This window comes from Acomys russatus, chromosome 24 (assembly GCF_903995435.1).
Source record: "Acomys russatus chromosome 24, mAcoRus1.1, whole genome shotgun sequence".
NCBI lineage: Eukaryota > Metazoa > Chordata > Mammalia > Rodentia > Muridae > Acomys > Acomys russatus.
In genome coordinates, this window is record NC_067160.1 from 17,204,415 (window position 1) to 17,226,937 (window position 22,523).

Genomic DNA, 22,523 nt, shown 5'->3' on the forward strand with positions numbered 1-22,523 from the left:
TTAAAGGAACAGAAAGATTCAAAACTGCAGTCCATTTTACTTGTAATGGGATTAGCATCGAGCAAAACCACTCATGCCGAGTCTTAGATAAACATCAGAACAATGCAGCAATTATGGGCCATTCATTTAATACACTGAATGACTTTCGGTTGCTCAAAAATAGTAGCCGTTTTTCCCCTCCCCGCCCCAGGGAGGCAAAAAAAGATTATTTTGTTTTTATTGAGTGAGCACCAGATAGAACGATTTTGGTGTGAGTAAAACTATCGCTAATTATCGTGGGTTTGCTGCCCTCTCTTTTATTACTTAGGAATGCTAAAGAAAGGGTAAAATCCCTGTTACAATGGAGGCTTTTACTTGCTGGTAAGCGGAGGTATTTGGTCTGCCTGCAACTGGGGCTGCTTTGTCCCTGACGTTTCATTTCTATTGACTTTCCATTCAGAATTTAAACATTTTTCTTCATGTGTCTAACTGCGGAAACTCCAACTAGGGCTGCAGGAGGAAGGCAGTAAAGAAGACAGAATCACTCTGGACTCAGGACTCTTGTGAAGAACGCACTGTTCCTTAGCTTCAGTTCACAGTCGGCTGCCCAGTGAGCCTTGCTGAAGTGACCCTGGCACACATATCACAGTACAGTTGTGCCTGCTTAACATTCTCAGGCCGAGCCAGGATTCTGGGTCCTGAAATTTGAGGAAAAAGAAAGAGTGAGAGTGAGAGTGAGAGTGAGAGAGAGAGAGAGAGAGAGAGAGAGAGAGAGAGAGAGAGAGAAAGAGAGAGAAAATCCCTTATTTAGTCTCCTTCATACAAGAACTTTATAAATATCCCTCATCTTTATAAAAATTGTAAGATCACAGTTAGTCATTGCCCAATGTCTTTATCTCCTGTCACAACAAAGCCACACACAGCTGACCTTAAGGACTCCATTTGTTCTCTCTCTTTTGAGATATCTTTCAATGCACACAGCTCTACTTGCCTGCAAGGAATCCAACCCATGGGAGCATTCTTGTCTATGTCCCTAACCCCCAACATTTTATTATAAAAATTCTTGTTCAAATCTTATCTTATTAAGGAGTTATCATTAGTTTAGCCTGCTCTTTTTTTTTCCCTTGGTGAATTTTTTTGTGTATACTTTGCTCTATTCTTGTAGTATTCTGTGTAGCATTTATGTTGATCTGTTATTCCACTCCCTCAGTCTACATAGCTCCATCTAAAGTGTTTTGATCTTTGTGGTATGAAAGAATTATTATTATTTATTCTATTAGTTTGGTTTTTTTGAGACACCAGTTTGCTACGTAGCTCAAACTAGCCTGGAACACATTATATAGACCTCTTCCTCCAGAGGGCTGGGGTTACAGGTGTGTGCCAGCACACCTACTGATTATTTTGTATCAGCACATTATGTGTATTAATTATACATAATAGCGGAAGCAATTTAAAGGCGATGAAAGTGTGGTTTAAGTAGCATTATCTCTCTCACCCTTTCTCCTCATCTTCTGTCTCAGACTCTCAACAGGGTCTTGCTGTGTAGCCTAAGCTGTCCTCAAACTCAAGGACCTAAGTGCTGGGGTTACAGATGCATGCCATTGCATTTGGCTTTTGTTTAAACAAAGACCTAAGAGGGTAGATTTCAAAATTTAAGTGCCGAGGAGCATAGAATAGAATGGAATAGATTAGAATGCTGTACTGAGATGAAGGCAGCACTCTGTGGAATGTCTGCTCGCACATACCAACTTTCCTGTGCTTGGTCTGGGCTCTTGGCGGCTGGACTGCGCCATGCTGCTTCTGGTGATTGGCAAGTGGCTACTTTGATAACTCTGAGGTGAGCTAGGCACTGGGAAAGGCAATAAAGGGGCGGTAGGAACAGGACTAAGGAGTTGGGGGGCTCTGACAACACATAGCCTTCTATGTCGGAACTGTGCCGCTAAATATGGGACATGGTGTCAATGTGCACATGTGTATATGAGGGTTTGTACCTGTGCACTATTTGAAGCATTTAATTTACTCTTAGGTTTCAAGCTTGTGTGTGGGTGGAAGGAGGGCTGCAGCTCTGGGCACTTCATTCCTGAGTCTGATCTCAGGTCCCTGCACACAGGAGGGAGTTGGGAGCTTTACATATCAGATGGGAACTTTGTAGAAGACCCTATGTGGTTAAAGACTGTGGAGTTGGAAGTTGAGACCCATTGCCTTGAGTTACTTTGTTTTCATTCCATCTTCTCTCTCTTCTTCCTTCCTTCCTTCTGTCTGTTTCACTCTGTAGCCCAGACTGGTCTAGAATTCACTTTGTAGCCCAGATTGGCTTCAACCATGCATCCTGATGAGTATTGGGTTTGATTTTTTTCTCTCCTATTGCTATACTTTCCATGCTCAGTCTTCTGTAATCTTTCTTTCTTTCTTTCTTTCTTTTTTGTTTTTTTGAGACAGGGTTTCTCTGTGTAGCCTTGGCTGTCCTGGACTCACTTTGTAGACCATGCTGGCCTCGAACTCTGTAATTTTTCTTTTTCTCCCTATTATTTACCCTGAAGCCTTGTGGAACCAGATTGCTTGAATTTGAATTCTGGCTCTCCAGTTTACCAACCATGTGACATTCCTCAACCTCTTGGCATTTCAGGCTCATTTTTGTTGTTGTTGTCTCCCAACCCCCCCCCCCCCCCCCGAGACATAGCTTTTTGTAGTTCTGGCAGTCTTGGACTCACTTGGTAGACCAGGATAGGCTCGAACTCACAGAGACACACCTGCCTCTACTACCCAAGTTCTGGGATTACAGGTGTGTGCCACCACGTCCAGTATCAAGCTCCTCAGTGTTCCCCTCATGTGGATGGAAAAAAAAATACAGGTATATTGAATATTTTACATGTTTCCAATTATTGTTGATGATATTTACCTACTTAACTTTATGGGGTTGTATTCCTGATCAAGTGTTGGTTTTACCAGTCAAACTAGTAACTTTTTCTGGCAAATCATTACATCCCTTGGATTAGCCTGTTTGAGAGCAGAGTACAAAACATTAAGTAAAAGAGTAAGTCTAGGATCCTGGAAGAGCCCAGGTATCTGAGTGCATTGGTGGATCTTCTTATATTGCTTTGTGACCTTGGACCCCTCTCTGTCTTTCTGTCTCTGTCTCCCTCCCTCCCTCCCTTTCTTTTCCCTGACAGGGTTTCTCTGTGTAGCCCTGGCTGTCTTGGAACTCTATAGGCTAGGGTGGCTTGTAGAACTTTGCCCAAGTACTGGGATTGCCCAGTGAACTTTAGTTTTCTTTTCCTTCCTCCCTCCCTCTCTCCCTCCCTCCCTCTTTTCCACAGGCTTTCTATGTGCCTTGGCTGGCCTGGAACTCTATGTGGATCAGGCTGGCTTCTCAACTCTTCCACCTACCTCTGCCTCCCAGATCCTGGGACTAAAGGCTTTCTTTTCTATTTTTACAGTATTCAGATAGTGAAGAACAGTGCCTTAGCGCCGTGTCTTCTCTGGGGTACGTAATGCTGCTCCTAGAAGTTCCGGTACTCTAGTGTCTGCAGACGGCTTCCTCCTTGGTTCTGGTTTGCTTGGAGTCCTGGCTGTCCTGTATCTCACTAAGCAGATCTGCCTGCCTCTGCATGTGCCATCGTGCCTGGTCCCCTCTCTAGCACAAAACCAAATCATTAAAAGGGAGAACAATGTTGTATGCGCATTTGTGTCACAACAGGTCACCCCATTGGGACTGGAGGAAAAGGAAGGGGCAGGGTGTGGTGGGAAGAAGTGTGACAATAGGTGGCCCTTGGACAAGGCTCAGAAAGGAGCGGGGCTCACAGGCTTTATTTCCTCACATTTCCCTTTCTCTGTTTGACAATTCTCCAAGACCCCGTGGTCACTGGATGGCTTTGCTCAGTGGTTAAAATAATGTAAGGTCAGGTGCAGGCTTGCCAAACATGAATTCACAAAGAAGGGAGTTACGTATTGCCCAGTGGGAAACTCACCCAATTATGACTTCTGGTTCTCTGGCTTAGCTTGAAACTCCACATTTGGGCCTGTTTCCTATGGGTGGATATATCCAAAGGAGGGCGTGGGGGTGGTGTGGGGATAAACCTCAGGTTATCTACACACAGAAAAGACCAGAGGATGTGCAGGGTTTGGGGCTGGGAGTTGTCCTCTTTTGTTTGAGAGAGATTCATTATCAGTGCAGATGGAGACAAAATAGCTGTTTGCTCCTCACTGACCTCTGGCCATCCTGATACCACCCTGATGACATCAGGCTGGCTGTTAGCTGCCAGGAAAGAGCCTTGTCGGTGGGTGCTGATTTAACTCTCCCTTAAATTTTATGGTTGGAGAAAAGAAGAGGCATGCCCAGCACATCAATTCCAGATCCCTCCTAGCCATAACAGTCACCTTAAACAAGGTAGCCACAGTTCAAACCCAAATAAATTTCCCCCTGACAGGTGGCTTATCTGTGACAGAGGACTGCCCGATGCTGCTCTTAGAAGTCTAGATAACATGCTGACTCCTGGAACTATCTGGCACATGGTCGTGGGGGGTGAGGGGGGAAGGAATTGAGTGAGACCCTCACCTGGCCTTTTACATCGCTAGAAGGCAGGATTAATAAACAGAGTTGTGTGGCCCATTAGAGGCATGTTCGCAAAGAGTAGCAGGCCTTTGATGAAAGGAAAGCAGCAATGTAAGTTTGAACTTACCTGACAGCCTGACCTCACTGTTTTCCTTAGTTCTTCTGCATTCTCTTGGACAAAGGTCCAGTGTATGTGTGTGTCTGTGTTTTTTTTTTTTAACTTTTTAAAAATCTATTTTGATTTCATGTGCCTTGGCATTTGGCCTGCATGTATGCCTGAATGAAGGTGTCGGGTCCTCTGGAACTGGAGTTACAGACAGTTGTAAGCAGCCATGTGGGTGCTGGGAATTGAACCCAGGTATTCTGGAGGAACAACTGGTGCTCTTAACCATGGCGCCATCTCTCCAACCTCTGTTGTTCTCTTTAGAGCACTTTTTCAGAGTGGTGTGCTCACATGCTGAGCCATGGGCCCTTTGGCCTGTGCTCCACTGATATTTTAGTTCTGGGAACATATTGGTGGACCACATTTTTTTTTTTTTAGAGTTTGTGGGTCCTTCTAGTTCTTGGGCCCCAAGAATGCCTATTGCATAGCTGCAGGTACACATCGCAGCAACAAAGATGCCTGCTGCATTGGGAGAAATCTCTTTTCTTGCAAAGACTTCTGATCACACACCCTTTCCTATTCTTTCCACCCCCTGTGTCTGTCTATCCATCCCCTGTGTCTGTCTGTCCACCCCCTGTGTCTGTCTGTCCATCCCCTGTGTCTGTCCATCCCCTATATCTGTCCACCCCCTGTGTCTGTCTGTCCACCCCCTGTGTCTGTCTGTCCACCCCCTGTGTCTGTCTGTCCACCTCCTGTGTCTGTCTGTCCACCTCCTGTGTCTGTCTGTCCGTCTCCTGTGTCTGTCTGTCCATCCCCTGTGTCTGTCTGTCCATCCCCTGTGGCTGTCCATCTCCCATATAACCATTTGAAGGGCATAATCATTCACTTCAGTGAACTCCTGGCCCCTTGGACACTTGCATTTCATGTAGAAGCAACTAAGGTCCCTGGTGAAGAGTCTTCTGTTGAAGTCATGTGACTGAGTGGCTGCATGTAACTCTGAAGACTTAGATATGGAGGAATGCTTACCGACTGGCCTTGCTTTGAGCTTCTGGAGACCGAGGATGAAGCCTTACTTGAGGGGTTATTTAACACTGGGGCAAGTGAATAGACTCTAGCAGCCTATATAACCTCATGTTGGATTCTCCAGTGTAATTTTAGCTTCAAGGTAGGGATGTGCTCTTTCACTTTGAGACTTGCTTTTTCCTTGGTTAAAAATAAATCGGAAAACAACCTGATAGTCACTGAGAAAAGAACCATCAATGAGAAAGGCAATCAGACCAACACAGGAGGTGAACACACTTGAGTGAAGGATTATAAAAACATTATGTCATTGATGTCGCATGCCGATGATGCTAGCACTCGCGCAGCTGAAGCAAGAGAAGCATGCATTAAGGCCATCCTGATCTACGTAATGAGTTTCAGGCTAGCCTGGGCTACATAGCAAGATTCTGCCCTGAAACAGTAACAAAGTAAATCAGATTTTTTTTTTTTTTTTAAAAAGCCATTGAACTAAGATACCTTCCTGTTGTAGGTAACTCAGGGGTAGCACTGTTGATCAGTTCTTTCTCTTTCCGTCTTCCCTCTCTTCCTCTCCCCCGCCCCTCCAGACAGAGTTTTTCTCTGTGTAGCCCTGGCTGTCCTAGACTCATTTTATAGACTATCCTGGACTCAAACTCACAGAGATCACCTGCCTCTGCCTCCTGGGTGCTGAGTGCTTCGATTATAGGTGTGAGCCAAGACACCTGGCTGCTTCTTTCTGTTTTTAAGATTTCTTCATTTATTTTTATATAGATGAGTGCTCTGTCTTCATCTACACCAGAAAAAGGAATCAGATTCCATTATACATGGTTGTGAGCCACCCTGTGGTTGCTGGAAATTGAACTCAGGACCTCTGGAAGAGCAGCCAGTGTTTTTAACATCTCTCCAGTAGCTCTGCCCCCCTCCCCAGCCCCTGACCCCTACTCCCAGCTTTTTGAGCAGAGTTTTACTCTCTGTCTGAGGTTGGCCTGGAACTCACTCTGTAGCCTAGGCTTTCTTTCCTCAAGCTTACAATACTCCTCTTCCCGCAGCTCCCTGGAGTTACAGTTCTGAGCTGCCATCCCTGCTTAATAGTGAACATTTTTCTTTCCCGTATGCTGAGTGTTGTTCCAATTCCTGATTCTAAAAAAGTAAGGTGGGATCCACGAACTAAAGGGTGTCATTATGTAAAGAGCAAAACAGACAACCAAATGTGTGGCACAAAGGATACACACGCATTCAAATATGGAGAAACACAGAGGGGTAAAACAACCTTTGTACATAGGAATCAGGGATTTTATTTTTGTGGCTTTAGCGAAACTGACACCATACTCTGCTATTACCAAGAAAGTCAAGTTAAGTATCCGGTGACATTGAGGTGACTGGATATTGAGGTGACTATATATATGTAAAATTAACTATTTAGTTTTGGCTTTTTGAGATAGGGTTTTTCTGTGTGTGTAGCCCTGGCTGTCCTGGACTATCATTATAGTCCACACTGGCCTTGAACTCACAGAAATCCCCCTGCCTCTGCCACCACCACCCAGCTTAATATATATATTCTCTCCCTCTCTCTCTCTCTCCCTCCCTCCCTCCTTCCCTCCCTCCCTCCCTTCCTCCCCCTCTCTCTCTCTGTCTCTCTCTCTCTCCATATATATATTTAGCAGCCTTCAATACTGCAGACATATCTGCACTGAAGGTAGACTTTCCCTTTGTTATTAATCTCTAAATAATACAGTGTGGCAAGTATTTGTAGGCATTTGTATTACATGAGGAATCAGAAGCAATCTAAAGACTTGTGAGTTGCTTGGGGAGGGTAGGTGCAGGTTGTGCACAGACCCACATGATTTTATGTAAGGGTTTGGGTACTCACAATGTGGTCCTGGATCTAGTCATCCATGGATATTCAGGGATGACAGTAACTTGTGCTTGGGGAGCGATTATGTTTTTCAAAGCTGTTTACTAGGCGTTGTTTTCTTTGGACCCTCTACTCTGTAGTTTTTCATACCTGGTGGCCGAGGGAGTAAGCATGTGATTAAATAGACACAGGTTAATTTCTCTGTCCCCGGCTAAAGCCTCTTGACCTTTAGGCTTGCTCTCTTGCCCTCCAATGAGAGAAAGGCCCTTCACTTCTCAGAACACGTATAGCAGTTCATGAGTTTTCTAGGATGTGACTTGTTTTGTTGTGGTTTTTCAATACACGGTTTCTCTGTGTAGTTCTTGTTTTCCGAGAACTCCTTTTGTAGACCAGGCTGGCCTTGAACTCACAGAGATCTGCCTGTCTCTGCCTCCCAAGTGCTGGAATTAAAGGTGTGCATCACCACGCCCAGCTATACTTTGTGTTATATAGGAAGAAGTACCATTTTGAATCACCATATATTTTCTTTCTCCCCTATCCTCCAGACAGGGTTTCTCTGTGTAGTCTTGGCTGTCCTAGACTCACTTTGTAGACCAGGCTGGCCCCAAACTCACAGCAATTTGCCTGCTTCTGCCTCCTGAGTGCTGGGATTAAAGACGTGCACCACCACATCTGGCCATAAATTTTAATTCTACAACTTTCATCTCAAATGTTGTTTCTTTAGGGAGCTTTCTCTTGGCACCCACAGCTCCCTATAGTGACATTTCATTGACTCCCACATTTGTGTGCCATTTACTGGTATGTGTGTGTCATTATTTGATTAATGCACCTTACCCCACCCTGTCTCCTGGAGGTCAGGGACCATCTCACATTCAATGCCTAGCCTATGGTGGTCACTCAGGCAGGGCATGCCCATCACCCGGATGCTTTCACTTAAGGTTTGCTTGCTATTATTTTTTTCTTAGACTATCCAACATGTGCTCAGCTTACTTGTGCCAATGGAGCCTGTTATAACACGAGTCAGAGGTGTGACCAGAAGGTTGACTGCAGGGACTCCTCTGATGAAGCTAACTGCAGTAAGTCATGCTCACTACAGGAAGTTGAGCCTGCCTTATACATTTCCTGTCAAGCCCGTGTCCCCTGAAGCCATATCAGTTATTTGAAGTCATCCACCACGGGGAGTATTTACATCATGGATTTTGGCAGAAGTGACAAATTGGGCCCTTTCTAGTCCCCAAAAACTGGATATGACTTTTAAAATGTGAGGTACAATCCTCCAATGAAATCGGATGGTGACAATGAAACTGAAGTTATCTCATTTTCCTTCTCTCTTTTTAAACCCTGTGTCCTAGCTGCACAGTGTTCGAGCAAAGAATTTGAATGTGGCAGTGGAGAGTGTATCCTTCGTGCCTTTGTCTGTGACCATGACAATGACTGTCAAGACAACAGCGATGAACACAATTGCAGTACGGTGATTTCCTTACGTTGGGTCATTTGCTAGGGGGAACGTCTTCCTCTTCCACATACTAACATTATCACTTTTTTTCTCTATTGGATGGCAGAAAAAGCCAAAAGCAAACGGAAGGGCTATTGCTCCAACCTTAGTATGGTTTGATTTGCATTCCTTTATCCTCCAGGGATCTTAGAAGTAAAGTGTTCCTGATAGCTTGTACCCTTTCCTAAATTCTTTGTGACAGGGTGGCAAGTCACAGTATATTCCAGGACTCTGAGCTTTTTAAAATAATTCATTTTATTTATTTATTTATTTATTTATTTATTTATTTATTTATTTATTTTGAGACAGGGTTTTCCTGTGTAACCCTGGCTGCCCTGGATCTCACTCTGTAGACCAGGCTGCCTCTGCCTCCTGAGTGCTGGGATTAAAAGCGTGTATCATCACTGCCTGGCAAAGACTCTGATTTTGACAGTAGACCCTGAGGAAAAGGAACTTCCTACTAACAATAGTTGCAGCTCAGATTTTGAAATTCTGACTGCACTGAAGTCAGAAGGCTGGGAACTTTCCTACGGTGGCTGTAGATGACTTTTCATTGCCTGCATCTTTCCTTTGATCTGAGAAACATGTCTGTGTCTTAGCTGTACTCTGAACTTCCCTTCTTGGGATATTATAAAATTAGAAAGCATCATGATAAGAGTTTTGCCAGCTCCTATGAGTCACCAGCTTTCTTTAGATTAATCTCTCGCCTGCTTTGATTGGCTGGTGCCCATCTCTCTGTTCTTCTGGGAGCTGGGTCTGGGAACCTGGGTGTTACTTCCATGAGTGGGTGACTCCAAGTGTTTCGGTGTAGATGACAGTTACAATGCTTGCGGTAAAGTCAGCAAACGCTGAGTGTTGGCGTGTCTACCGCCTTGATCACTGCACATCCTCTCTTCTCTGACACCCATGTTCATTTCCTGGAGTCAAAGCTGCTATTATCTTTTATTATCTTCGCCTCCTCCTCCTCCTCTTCTTCTTTCTCATGTTTCTCAAGATACTAGGGCTCAAACTGATACAGAATATTCAGTTTCTAGGAGCCCAGCGAGGGCAGTGAATGAACACTTTGGTTTTCCCCAGTGACTGTGCCTCTGTAGTGCTCTGTTGCTCTCTTCCAGAATATGACACCTGTGGAGGCCACCAGTTCACTTGCTCCAATGGCCAGTGCATTAGTCAGAACTGGGTTTGTGATGGAGATGATGACTGCCAGGATTCTGGTGATGAAGAAGGATGTGGTAAGAACAAGATTCCTCTTGAGAATAACTTTCCTCCCTTAGAGAATAGAAGGAAGTGTCCCCACTAGAACAACGTCAATTAATCCTCTCCCTCCCATCATTATCACCAAGGAAAATTCCTTTCTTTCTTTCTTTCGATTTATTTATTTATGTATACGAGTGTTCTGTCTTTCTGTACCTCCGCATGACAGAAGAGGGCATCAGATCCCATTATAGATGGTTGTAAACCATCATGTAGGTGCTGGGAATTGAACTCAGGACCTGTGGAAGAGCAGCCAGTCATCTTAACCACTGAGCCATCTCTCTAGCCCAACTCCTTTCAGACTTTAGAGCCTTTAAAAATGCCTTAGGCCTGTGGTAACATGTGAGTTTTAGTTTTGAGCCACTGAAGGATGGGCCAGGCTGGGAGCATTGGGATAGAATTTAGGACAGGCAGGTGAAGGCAGGCAGCTTCCTATCAAATTGTCATTTGAGAAGGATGCTGTGCTTGGTATTCACCATGCTGCTGTCACCAGCAGTTCCTCCACCAGTTCTCAGTTATGTAACATCCACGCTATATAGAGCAGGTTTCTTTTCACTGTTCCAGTTCCAGGTAGAAGGGCAACTCTTATTCTGGAAGCGTCATCCATTGGTGTTTGAGTTAAAGTTTTCCCTAGATTATCAATGTTTGTTGGCTGCCACAGTCAGAAAATGTGGCACTTAAATAACGACATTTGATCACATAGGCTGTCAGTAAAAAGGCTGGTGGCGGACTTTATCGCAACAGAGAAGTTGTTTGGATTTTTGTTTCTCACCTGGCCCGTATCTTTTTCTGACCAAGGATTATTCGGAGTGTCAAGTCTCTAGGGTGGTCCATAACTCTGTCTCCCTCCCCCCCCCCCCCATTCAGAAAGTAGCCAACATCATCATACATGTTACCCAAGAGAATGGGCTTGCCCAGGGTCTGGACGATGCATCTCAATTGACAAAGTTTGCGATGGAGTTCCAGACTGTCCAGAAGGAGAAGATGAAAACAACGCCACGAGTGGAAGACACTGTGGTGAGTGTGGGAAATGTGCGAGTTTCTTTCTGATTAAGAGTGACTCTAGGACAGATTCTCAAATGCCAAGAATATCACGTTGGCATTTGAGCAACAGACTTCCTCGATCTAGAGGCTTCAGTGACTAACTTTTATTATTTCTCCTGGTAGTTCTTGCCTATACAAGCCCACTGGCATGTCGTGCTAACCCAGACTGCTTCAGGTGATGGAAAGAGCAGGCCCTATTATTCAAGCATTTTAAAGTTTCTGCCTGTGTCATGTTTGCTAATGTGTTGACCGCAGCATGTCATTTGGGTGAGGCCGGAGTGGGATGAAAGTACATGCCAACAGGGAAAATTGTTTTAATAACAGTTTTGGTGACTCTAACATGGGAGGTTTTTTATTTTGTGTTATACTAGGACTTAGAGCTAAGGACGTAGGGTTGCTATGCAAATGCCCTATCCACTGAACTTTGCCTTGTGTCCTGTTACATACATGTGATATATTGTCTTATACTGGTCTTGTTTGGACATATGAAGGAAAAAAGAAGCTTCTGGTTCCTAGGGTGTATATGTTGTCTTCCAGTGGCTTTTAGGATTGGTACTGTGAACTATTTTCCAATGGTAAAACTGAACTGGACATTATAGCACTCCCTTCTTTAAAAAAAAAAAAATCTTCCTCCCTGAAGTCAGCCCATCAATTCTGAGAACATCTTATATCTAAAAGAGGAATACAGTCTTGAACTTGACCTCATCACATGGACACTAACTCAGTTGGCGATTTCACAGATGAACACATGTAATTCTAACGCCAAGAATCTTTTCCCCTGCAGCTGACAACACTTGTCTAAATGTCCTTCCATTTAATTTGGAGTATTTATTAGAAAAGCTTAAGAATAAACAAATGAAATGTGACCATCGCTTAAAGTTTAGAAAAGAGACCTTAACAGGGGGAAAAAAAATAACCCCTAATCTCCTAAAACCCTTCTGTTTGAAGCCATCCACAGTTAGAAAGAACTACCAAAGCTTATGACGTGATTTTTCATGAATGGCATTGAGAGCCTTTAATACCCACATATAATAGCTCTAACATTAAGATAAGAAGAGGTTTAAGAACGATGAATGAAGCATTTGCCACATAGCATTGCGGGGGGTGGCAAGTTCTTGATCTACTGTGTGCTCATTTGGTTTTTCCATTTAGACATTACTAGGCAAGCTAGTCGGTCTTGTCTTTGCACCTAAAAGTTCCCCTCCCTTCTCCCTTTAGGCACGAGCATCTGCTCTATCTTAAACTGTGAGTATCAATGCCACCAGACGCCATTTGGGGGAGAATGCTTCTGCCCCCCAACTCATATCATCAACACCAATGACAGCCGGACTTGCATTGGTAAGTGTCAGCAAAGGCATGTGTGCTAACGGGGCTACTCCAGAGGGTGGAGCTGGGCTGACATGGATTGGCTGGCTTTCTTTTTGAAAGTTAGGGTCTTTTTTTAAACTTTAAGTCAGCATAAACAATATGGAGTTGTAGTAAGGTTTTCAAATAAAGTTTGTTCCTGTTGTTCTCCTTCTGCCCTCCTTCCATCCATCTCGCTGACCACATTTTGCACTCCTCCACATCCCTATAAAACCTGCTTTTTTCTTCATTTTTATTTTATGCCTGCTCCTCTACAATACTCTTCCCTCCCCACCCCCAGGGTCTCCTTTTTATAGCCTTTCAAACCTATTCCCATCCATGCATATTAATACAAGCTGGCGTGTAGAGCCATGTTGGGTTTGTTTTGTTTGTTTGTTTGTTTGTTTTCCCAAGACAGGGTTTCTTTGTGTAGCCTTGGATGTCCTGGACTTCTTTTGTAGAGCAGGCTGTCCTTAAACTCTGCTTCCTTGAGTTCTGGGAGCCATGCTGATTTTTAAGTGCTGAAAATAAGCATAAGGAAACCTTTTAAAGGCCCAATGGTTCATCAGGTGGCGTGCATCCTGCTGAGCTCAGGTCCAGCATGTGGTAAAGGAGAGACTCAACACTTCCCTGCTCCTCTCTGACTTCCACATACTCATTGTGGGGTGTCTGTGTGTGTGTGTGTGTGTGTGTGTGTGTGTGTGTGTGTGTGTGTGTGTGCTCATTCATGTGTGAATATCACACAAACACAAATAAATAAATCCTTTAGGGTAGTATTTTTCCAGAAAAAATTTCTATTTTTAACATTCTAATTTGTTTTAAAAAATACTGAATTTGGATAAAACTGAAGTTATTCAGCTTTTATTATCAATATTGGGCTTGAACATAACCATACATTTTTTGAATATAGTTGACCTTAGTAACTGTCATTCTCAGGACGCCATTTGAATACATTTGCAAATTCAACTTGATTTTTTTTTTTTAAATTAGATTTCATGACAAGGCAGTATGGAAGCAAAAATTGGAATTTTTATTAAGAGATTAAAAAAACATTTAATATTAGTGTGTTTTTGGGGCAGAGGGGCTGCTGCAGGGCACGTGTGGAGGTAATTGTGTGGTTATGCTGGTTTTCAGGCTTGAACTCAAGATGCCAGGTTTATGTGGTGATGGCCTTTAGCCCTGGCTTGCTGCTCAGTAACTTTCTCAGTGTTACTGAGAACTACAACAGCAGGGGTTACCAGCTATCAAATGCTGAATTTTTATATTCAGAAAAACAATCCAAGGGATTTATCCTTGTGATAGCTGAAGAAATGCACCAGTTTTGGTTCCTGTTTGGTTTGTTTGTTTGTTTGTTTGTTTTCTGAGACAAGACCTCTCTGTGTAGTCTTGGCTGTCCTGGACTCACTTTGTAGACCAGGCTGGCCTCGAACTCATGGCGATCCACCTGCCTCTCTGCCTCCTGAGTGCTGGGATTAAAAGGCACGAGCCACCATGCCTGCCTGGTGTGTTTTGTTTTGTTTGTCCTTGATCCTCTTTTCGCCTCTGCCTAGTGAATTCTTAGATTGTAAGCATGTGCAATTATTATACACGTCCAATTTTAGGTTTTTAAATATGAAGACCACATCTCAAGACATGCTTTAAAAGTAACTGTATTTATTTAGTCTTAAACATTAAAATAAAGCTGATCTCCCAGTGTGGTGCCTCATACGTGTAATCCTAGCACTTGAGAAATTGAGGCAGGAAACAGCAGGAGTTAAGGGTCATCCTTGGCTACATAGTGAGTTTGAGGTCCGTCTGGGCTTCAGGAGACACAGTGGCTTATGTCTGTCTTCCCGAGACTGAGAAAAGTCTAAATTACTAAAAACATCCATCCATTCAAGTTTCTAATAATTTCAAGTCATTTGTAGATAAAAATATTCTGTGAAACTGAGATGTTTTCCCGTGTTTATTCTCATTGCGTTAAGGTGCAGTCGAGGATTAGACTGTCCACACAAGGCCACCCCTCATCTGGCAGTAGACGCCTTCATCTAACTCAGGGAGCCTTGCCCGTGCCCCATGGCATCCCTCTGTGAGTGGCGTTCCATTATCCCGAGGCAGAGTGCTCACTTGTGGGGTGAGACTGCCCCTTTGTCTTTGGCAAGTGTCTGGCAGCTCTGCGCCCTTGGCTGCCAGCGAGCTGCCAATCCCACTTCCAGGCTTTTCCTTCTCTAGGCATTTCCTTTTTCTCTCAGCAGAAAAGGAATTCCGAGAGAAATACCAGAAGCCACATTCTCAGTATTACATCAGCTTTCCTTTTTTTCTTTCACAATCCCCAAAGCAAGCGGTGGGGGTGGGGGTGGAGGTGGGGCGTGAGGGGTGTGTGTGTGGGGTGGAGTGGGGTGGGGGGAGGTGGGATGGCGAGTCACCTGTCTTGCTGTGGAAATTTGATAAGCCATGGAGTCTTTCAGCAAGAGTGCCTTGCTTTTACAGTGTGCCCGGTCCTGTGCCGCCCACAACCTGTTCTTGGCCTTTTTTTTTCTCCCCTTCTTCCATGTAGTACATTTCCTGTCTCTCCAAAAGGCAACTCTAAACTGAGGCTTGTATTTACTAGAGCTTCTTAAATGTCAGAGTCTCAGGTCTCTTCTGTCTTTCTTATGCGTCATGGGTTGGGAAGCGAGAAGTTGACTTCTCAAGGTTTTTGGTTTTTTTTTTTTTGAGTTACACAGTTTTATGCATGGCCTGCTAAGGAGGAGATGCAGAAAAACAACCTCCTTGTGCGGGCAGGTTGTTTTTAGGGTTTACCAAACACATTGAGTCTTAAGCACAATAGAAACAGCATGGTCTAGCAGTGACAGACTAGTTTTAAATTCCAGTGGACATCCTTCAGCACCCGCCCCCACCCCTGCCACCCCTCCTCCCCTCAGTCTTTTTCTGAGACAGTCATACAGACAACCTCATTTAGAGATAAGCTCAAAAGTCTACATTTGAGGGCCTTTGTGACTGGAAGGCCCCCTGCCACCTGCAAAGGTCTTTTCAGTGACCTTTCCCTGTCGAGAATTCAAGAATGCATGATTTACCCCTGAGTTTTGAGGCCGCCTAACCGCTTTCATATTCGTTTCAAAGATGACGGTTTTTCTCTTTGTGAAACGAACTCCAGTTTAAACACCGGACATTATGAAACCGGATATCCACTTGTTTAAGCTGAGTTGAGATTTCAGGAGGAATTGTTTTAGTTTGCTCTCTCAAGCATTTCAACTCAATAAATCCTCTGCGCCATAGTTTTCACCCTCTGCATGGCTGCCTCATTACAAGATTTCAGGTGTTGGACTCCTTCGACCCACATGTCTCTCCGTTGTATGTCTCGGTGGTAAATCGAGAATAAAATGGAGTAATCTTGGCATGGAATCTGGTGTCTTTTCTACCATTCACTGGCCCCTGGTAGTCTTGTGGCCCCTGGCAGTGGAGTTTCTGTGGCATGCAGGGAGTTTACTGGGCTCATTGATTGACACGCTGTTTGTTGACAGAATGGCATTGTGCAGCAGGGTCAGGCAGTGGAGGTCATTCAGCATGCAAGGTTTCACACAGCCAGGCAGAGGTATCTGAGAGGCGATCTAAGCCAAAAAAGTAGGTTTTGAATTTTGTCAAGGCAAAATTTGTTGGTAAAAGTGTGTGCTGGGGGGCGGGGGGTTGTAAAGAAAGGAAGAGAAATAGATTAATATGAATGGTACATGCATAGGCTGCGCTTCATTTCAGGTAGTTTCTAAGTCTTTCCTAGTTTCATGAAAGTCCACTGTTCTACTCTCATTTTCTTATTAGACTGATGATAGATGGTTAATTAGCCTTCTTTTTTTTTTTTTTTTTTTTTTTTTTTTTTTTACAACAGGGGATAGAAAGAAATAGTGCAATCTTTTGGGTTGTGGTTTCTTTTGAGAAACCTATCTTGGCTGGCACTGATGCACGGCAGAGGATATGCTATCCACTTATTGGAAATGGTAGTCACCTGTCACAATTATTCAGATCTGAAGTGCACGTAAAGCAAGGTGACAGGAAGGGCATTTGTGCCCCAGCCGCCCAGTTCTAGTTTCCCTTTTTTGGCATCCAGATTCCTGCTGCTAGCTGACTGCAGATCTTTACTTTGGCAAATAAAATTAGGTGGTGGGCCTTCAAGGTGGCACAGTGGTTAGAGGTGATTGATTGCCTTCAAGCCTGACGACCCGAGTTCAATCCCAAGGACTTACATGGTGGAACAGAACCAACCCACAACTGTCCTCTAACTTTTATACACATACCATGGAACACACACACACACACACACACACACACACACACACACACACACACACACAAATTAGATGGCAGCTGGGCATAGTAATACACTTTAATGCCAGCAGAGGCAGTTCAAGGACAGGACAGCCAGGGCTACGTAGAGTCTTTGGATGAAAACAAAACAAAACAAAACCAAAACCCAAAATTAAATAAACTAATAAATACGGAATTATAATTATTATGCATTCTTAGTGCTAGAGGTCACGAGGAAGCTGCTCACAATTAGATAGGGAGGAGCCATAGATATAAAGGGTATTTAAATGTACCAGTCTACCAACGATAGGGCAGTTTGTGCATCCCCCAAAACCTTACAGTCTTAAACAAAGTCTCTTATAATGTTGTTATAAATGTCATTTATATTAGAAGTCTTGTCCTTTGTGTGTGACATGTGTATCTCTTTTATGTAAGGGACATTCAATGAACCACTTTAAAAAATTGATTTATTTATTATGTGTACAGTGTTCGGCCTGCATGTACACTTGCAGGCCAGAAGAGGGCATGAGATCACATTATAGATGGTTGTGAGCCACCATGTGGTTGCCTGGAATTGAACTCAGGACCTCAGGACGAGCAAGCAGTCAGTGCACTTAATCGCTGAGGCATCTCTCTAGCTTTCAGTGAACACTTTTTAATGTATGAATAATGAAAGACTAAGCAGAAGATAGTTTTAGGCTGCCTATGACTTTGAGGTCAAAGCAAAGGCATTTGGTTAAGCAGAAATCCCCAAATTTGTGAAGAGGTCATCTTACATATTCAAAAATAGTGTTGCCCCATACAACTCTCTGGCAAATGTAAATATTCCTCTATCTTCACTCTTGTAATCAGTGTCATAGGTTGCTATCGGGGACTTGAAATGTGGCAGACGAGGCTAGGAAACTTTGTTCGGGTAACTAGGGAACAAATGGCTATGGTTGGAAAAGCACAGGTTCTAGGGGAAGTATTTTTTTTGTGCCAAAACGCACGAGTCTGTAAGCCAATATTAATTAATAATAACAGTGCGACCCAGTAACATGAGTCTGATGAAAATGCTTGTCTTCAGTTCCTGCTTCTTTCTGTGTCCTTCTCTGGACAAGGATGTGATGAATCCCTGGACATAGAATCCCCAAGAAATCCCCGTGATTATGATTATGCATGTGCTTCTCTCATGTGGCAGATTTCGACGACTGCCAGATATGGGGGATTTGTGACCAGAAGTGTGAAAACCGGCAAGGCCATCACCAGTGCCTCTGCGAGGAAGGCTACATCTTGGAGCGCGGGCAGCACTGCAAATCCAACGACTCCTGTGAGTACAGGACTTTCTTAGCAGCTATCTTCTCGCATTGTCCTTCTATAGCCGATGACAAAAGGAATAACAGGATTTATGTCCACGGCTTTATCACCACAGAGTGGCCACGCAGCCCTGTGGCCCGGAAGCAAAGATAAGCCTTAACTGTGTGTATTATTATTGAGGGCCAATTTGTGTAGCAGTGGTAGACATTGCTACTATTTTCTCTTTTCTCCTTTCCCTTTTCCCTTTCAGAACCTAAGCCCTCAAGCACGCACTGTATCTTTGAATTTCAGTGTTTTGTTTGTTTGTTTGTTTGTTTGAGAAAAAGGTCTCTTACTTTGTAGACCAGACGGGGCTTGAACTCAGAGATTTGCCTGCCTCTGCCTCCCGAGTGCTGGTATTAAAGGCATGCATGCCTACACCTGGCTTTTAGTGACTTCTTTATTGGCCCAGGCTATTGTATCACTTAATTAATTTAATTGTAGATTAAGATTTATGTCTGCATTTGACTGGCACAAATATTTAACCTTTAATTAATTTACTTATTACAAATGTGTGAAAAGTATCTGTAGAAAGTTACAAAATGGACATGCTAAATTTGTTTGTTTTCAAACATTGAATTCTAGGTATTTTGTGGAAATCACTGTATCATCAGGAATTTCTGGGTGTTGATTTTAACTCCTTTCTTCCCTCATTCTATTAAGGCACATGGCCAGCTCTTAGCTCTTTTTTATTTCAATTATCATTTCACATTTGGCTTTTTAATGCTCCTGGTGCCTTCTAAGACTATACTGCCTGTGTGACCCAAAAGGACAACCTTATTTTCTTTTTGCATATTATGCTTGCACTTAGGTACAGATGATTTTGGCAGCTACTTTTATTCATTTTGAATAGGCAGTCTGCTCATGACCAGTCTGGAGTGATGGCTGGCACATGGTTGTAATCCTAGCAGGTAGGTGCTGGAAGTTCAAGGTTATCCTCAGCAAGTTTGAACCATCCTGGACTACGTGAGATTCTGTTTCCAGACAACAAAATAAAAACAGTTTCATGATAAAAAAGCTTAAGCATCTTCATACTTAGTACATATATAAATATGTTCTTCCATCCTTGAACTTTTTTCCTCCCAAGATTTGTATTTCCTTTCCCACAAATAATTGTCCTTGCTTCATTTCAATTTTAGGAAATTAAATGCAAAACAAAAGTACAATTATATTTAATCCCATTTTAACATGTACTAGTAAACATGGGCATTTGCTAATTTTACTTATGTATCTTTTTGTTAATTTTTTAAACATATACATTTATATTATTACACATATATATGCAATAAACTACTTACAGCAAGAAGAACCATGAAACAATTGGGAATTATATAAATGTTACATTCTTAGTGTTTTGACTATTTGTATTTGTATTTGGCAGCCTTGAAGAAAATATCTTTCCTATCTTGGTGAGCCTAAAATTCTGAATGTAAATCAATTCTATCATTCCTCATCCTTATCAACTTAAAACATCTATCTAGACCTAAAAATGTCTTAACCCCTAAACAACTAAGCTGAATTGTAAAACTAAGCTACCTGGTCTTCAAAGAGTGTTCCTTGGTTATTATTAGTTTTTTTGTGGAAATTTATGAGACAGTGTCTCACACTGTAGGGCACACTGGCCTAGGGCTTACTATGCAGCCCATGCTGGCTTCAAATTCTGCATAGTCCCCCTGCCTCAGCAGCCTCCTGAGTGCAATTCCAGGAAGGAATCACCGCTCCCTGCTTTAATCATTACTTTATATTATGGCATAGAACTCCAGCTTTGAATGCACATGACCTTTTAAATTTTTTTTTTTTTTTTTAACTTTTTAATGCTTCTGGGTGTTTTGCCCGTGTCTGGTACCCAAGGAATCCAGAAGAGGGCATCAGAAAACCTGGAACTGCTGTTATAGGAAATTGTGGGGTGTCCTCCAGGCTCTGGGTCTCAAACCCATATCCTCTGGAAGAACAGCCAATGCTTTTAACCACTGAGCCACGTCTCGAGCCATGCACATAATTTTTAAGATCAGTCAACCATATTTTTAGTCACTACTAATAAGACTCAGTGAGTGATGTCATCATTATTTTGCATACTTGGGAGTATGTAAGTGTAGTTTTGCATTGACCACAATCATACATTACTGGAGTTCTTTTTTGTTTTGTTTTTTGTTTTTGAGACAGGGTTTCTCTGTGTAGCCTTGGCTGTCCTAGACTCACTTTGTAAACCAGGCTGGCCTCGAACTCACAGCGATCCGCCTGCCTCTGCCTCCCAAGTGCTGGGATTAAAGGCATGCACCTTTAAGATGCATTCTGTATAGAAGCTGAACGTAATCTGGCTATAAGGTATCCAAATCAAGAGACTTGCTGGACTCTTTTCCTAACCACATTGGACCAGCAGCGAGGACACTGCTCTAACTCACTGACTGCCTCGTTAAGCATCTTGGCGGCCCAGTTCACCTCCTGTAAGACAGGCCGAATGGCGGTTGTCTCATGGGAGGCATGGCCTCTGACGTCAGTGACTCTTTCTTCACTGGTTTTGCTGTCTTCCTTCTTGCTTGTAGTCAGCGCGGCCTCCATTATCTTCTCCAATGGTCGGGATTTGCTGCTTGGAGATCTTCATGGAAGAAGCTTCCGGATTCTAGCAGAGTCTAAAAACCGAGGCGTAGCAATGGGAGTGGATTTTCACTATCAGAAGCACAGAGTTTTTTGGACAGACTCCATACAAGGAAAGGTAAATAGAAAACTCAAGGGCATAGTTTGTGAGTTGATGGACCCTAAAGCACAAAGTGTTGATAGCTTTTCATTTTTGGGGGGGAGAAGAGGGCAAAGTTCCTTTGTTTTCTGACAAAAACAGCCCTTGAGATATTTTATGTTAGTCAGCGCCTTTTCCATGCTATACCATTACATGTGACCCGTGGGACAAAGAGAGCTATTATTTCAATTAGCCTTGAGCAACTTTTAATTTTATTCGTAAAGGAGTCCAAAAGCCTAATTAAAAGAAATCATAAACCTTTCAAAACCAGAGAGATATTTAGTAGTCATTTCTGAAACTCAATCATTTAAAATATAAAAATACTCCGCTTACTTGCATGATAAAAATCAGATTTAAAAAAAAAAAAACCCTTCATCTTGCACATGGAACTGTAACTGAGGGTTGGGCAAAAAGTGCTGGCAGTTTTTAATGTTATAGCCAAAAGTTCATTATATTGTTTTACTTAGAAAGGAAGATTTTTTTTTGTAGAATTTTGATTTAATACAGATTCTTAAAACATATATTTCAGAGACTCCTAAAGAGTTATAGAATTTTGTTTATTCTTGTTGCATTTCCTTGAACATGAAACCAAATATGCCTTCATAAGATTCTAATTAAGGAATCACACACAAAGTTGAATTTTGATCATTAGCAATTCTGATTTGAATAAACTGAAAATCAAGACAAGCTACCATCATCTTTACCATAAAACAAAACAAAACAAAACAAAAAAACTACACCAAAGATGAGAAGTGGAGGTTTAAAAACAAAACAAAATAAAAATGCCATAAAAATCCAACCATGGGATGGAGAGATGGCTCAGCTGTTAACAGCACTGGCTGCTGTAGTAAATAAATAAATCTTTATAAAAATAATGAAAAATAAAATCCAACCATGTATTTACCCTATATGTACTCTGAAAAAAAAAATCCGTAAAATATAATTGCAAGCTGTTTATAAGGTTGAGGTAACAAATTAGTGTGTGTGTGTGTGTGTGTGTGTGTGTGTGTGTGTGTGTGTGTGTATAACGAAATATAGGAAAACAGGATCTGTGCTCATGTTTAAAAAATATAATGATTGTGGCATTTTTTTTTTTTTCAGGTTTTTTCCACTGACATTAGTGGCTTAAATACCCAAGAAATTCTTAATGTTTCTGTTGATGCTCCAGAGAATCTGGCTGTGGATTGGATTAATAATAAACTCTATCTGGTAGAGACAAAGGTCAACCGTATTGATGTGGTCAACTTGGATGGAAGTCAGCGTGTTACTCTCATAACTGAAGACTTGGGGCATCCTAGGGGAATTGCCCTAGACCCAACTGTGGGGTAAGTGACCATAAGAGTGTACCCATTCCTTGCATAATATCTAACTCCCCACTGGATTCATTGGAGGTTAGTTCTGAGTTCCTTTTTTGTACCCTAGAACTCTAGTAGGTTCCTATGTATAGAGGCTTTAACAGCAAAGTTCACTAAATCTAAGTCCATTTGAGGATCTATAATTCAAATACACCTATTGGTGCCCTGAAAACAC

The 22,523-nt window shown here is 42.7% G+C and overlaps 1 protein-coding gene across 1 annotated transcript in view; it reads left to right on the top strand.

Annotated features, from left to right (window-relative positions):
- The window catches only part of Lrp2 (LDL receptor related protein 2), a 157,258-nt gene that overhangs the window by 41,274 nt on the left and 93,461 nt on the right, over positions 1–22,523 (top strand). Inside the window, exons 5-12 of the mRNA XM_051166627.1 lie at positions 8,475–8,585; positions 8,862–8,975; positions 10,120–10,236; positions 11,126–11,275; positions 12,521–12,640; positions 18,105–18,233; positions 20,803–20,972; positions 22,095–22,318. Coding sequence (XP_051022584.1) covers positions 8,475–8,585; positions 8,862–8,975; positions 10,120–10,236; positions 11,126–11,275; positions 12,521–12,640; positions 18,105–18,233; positions 20,803–20,972; positions 22,095–22,318 — 1,135 coding nt within the window. The remainder of the gene's footprint in view (positions 1–8,474; positions 8,586–8,861; positions 8,976–10,119; positions 10,237–11,125; positions 11,276–12,520; positions 12,641–18,104; positions 18,234–20,802; positions 20,973–22,094; positions 22,319–22,523) is intronic.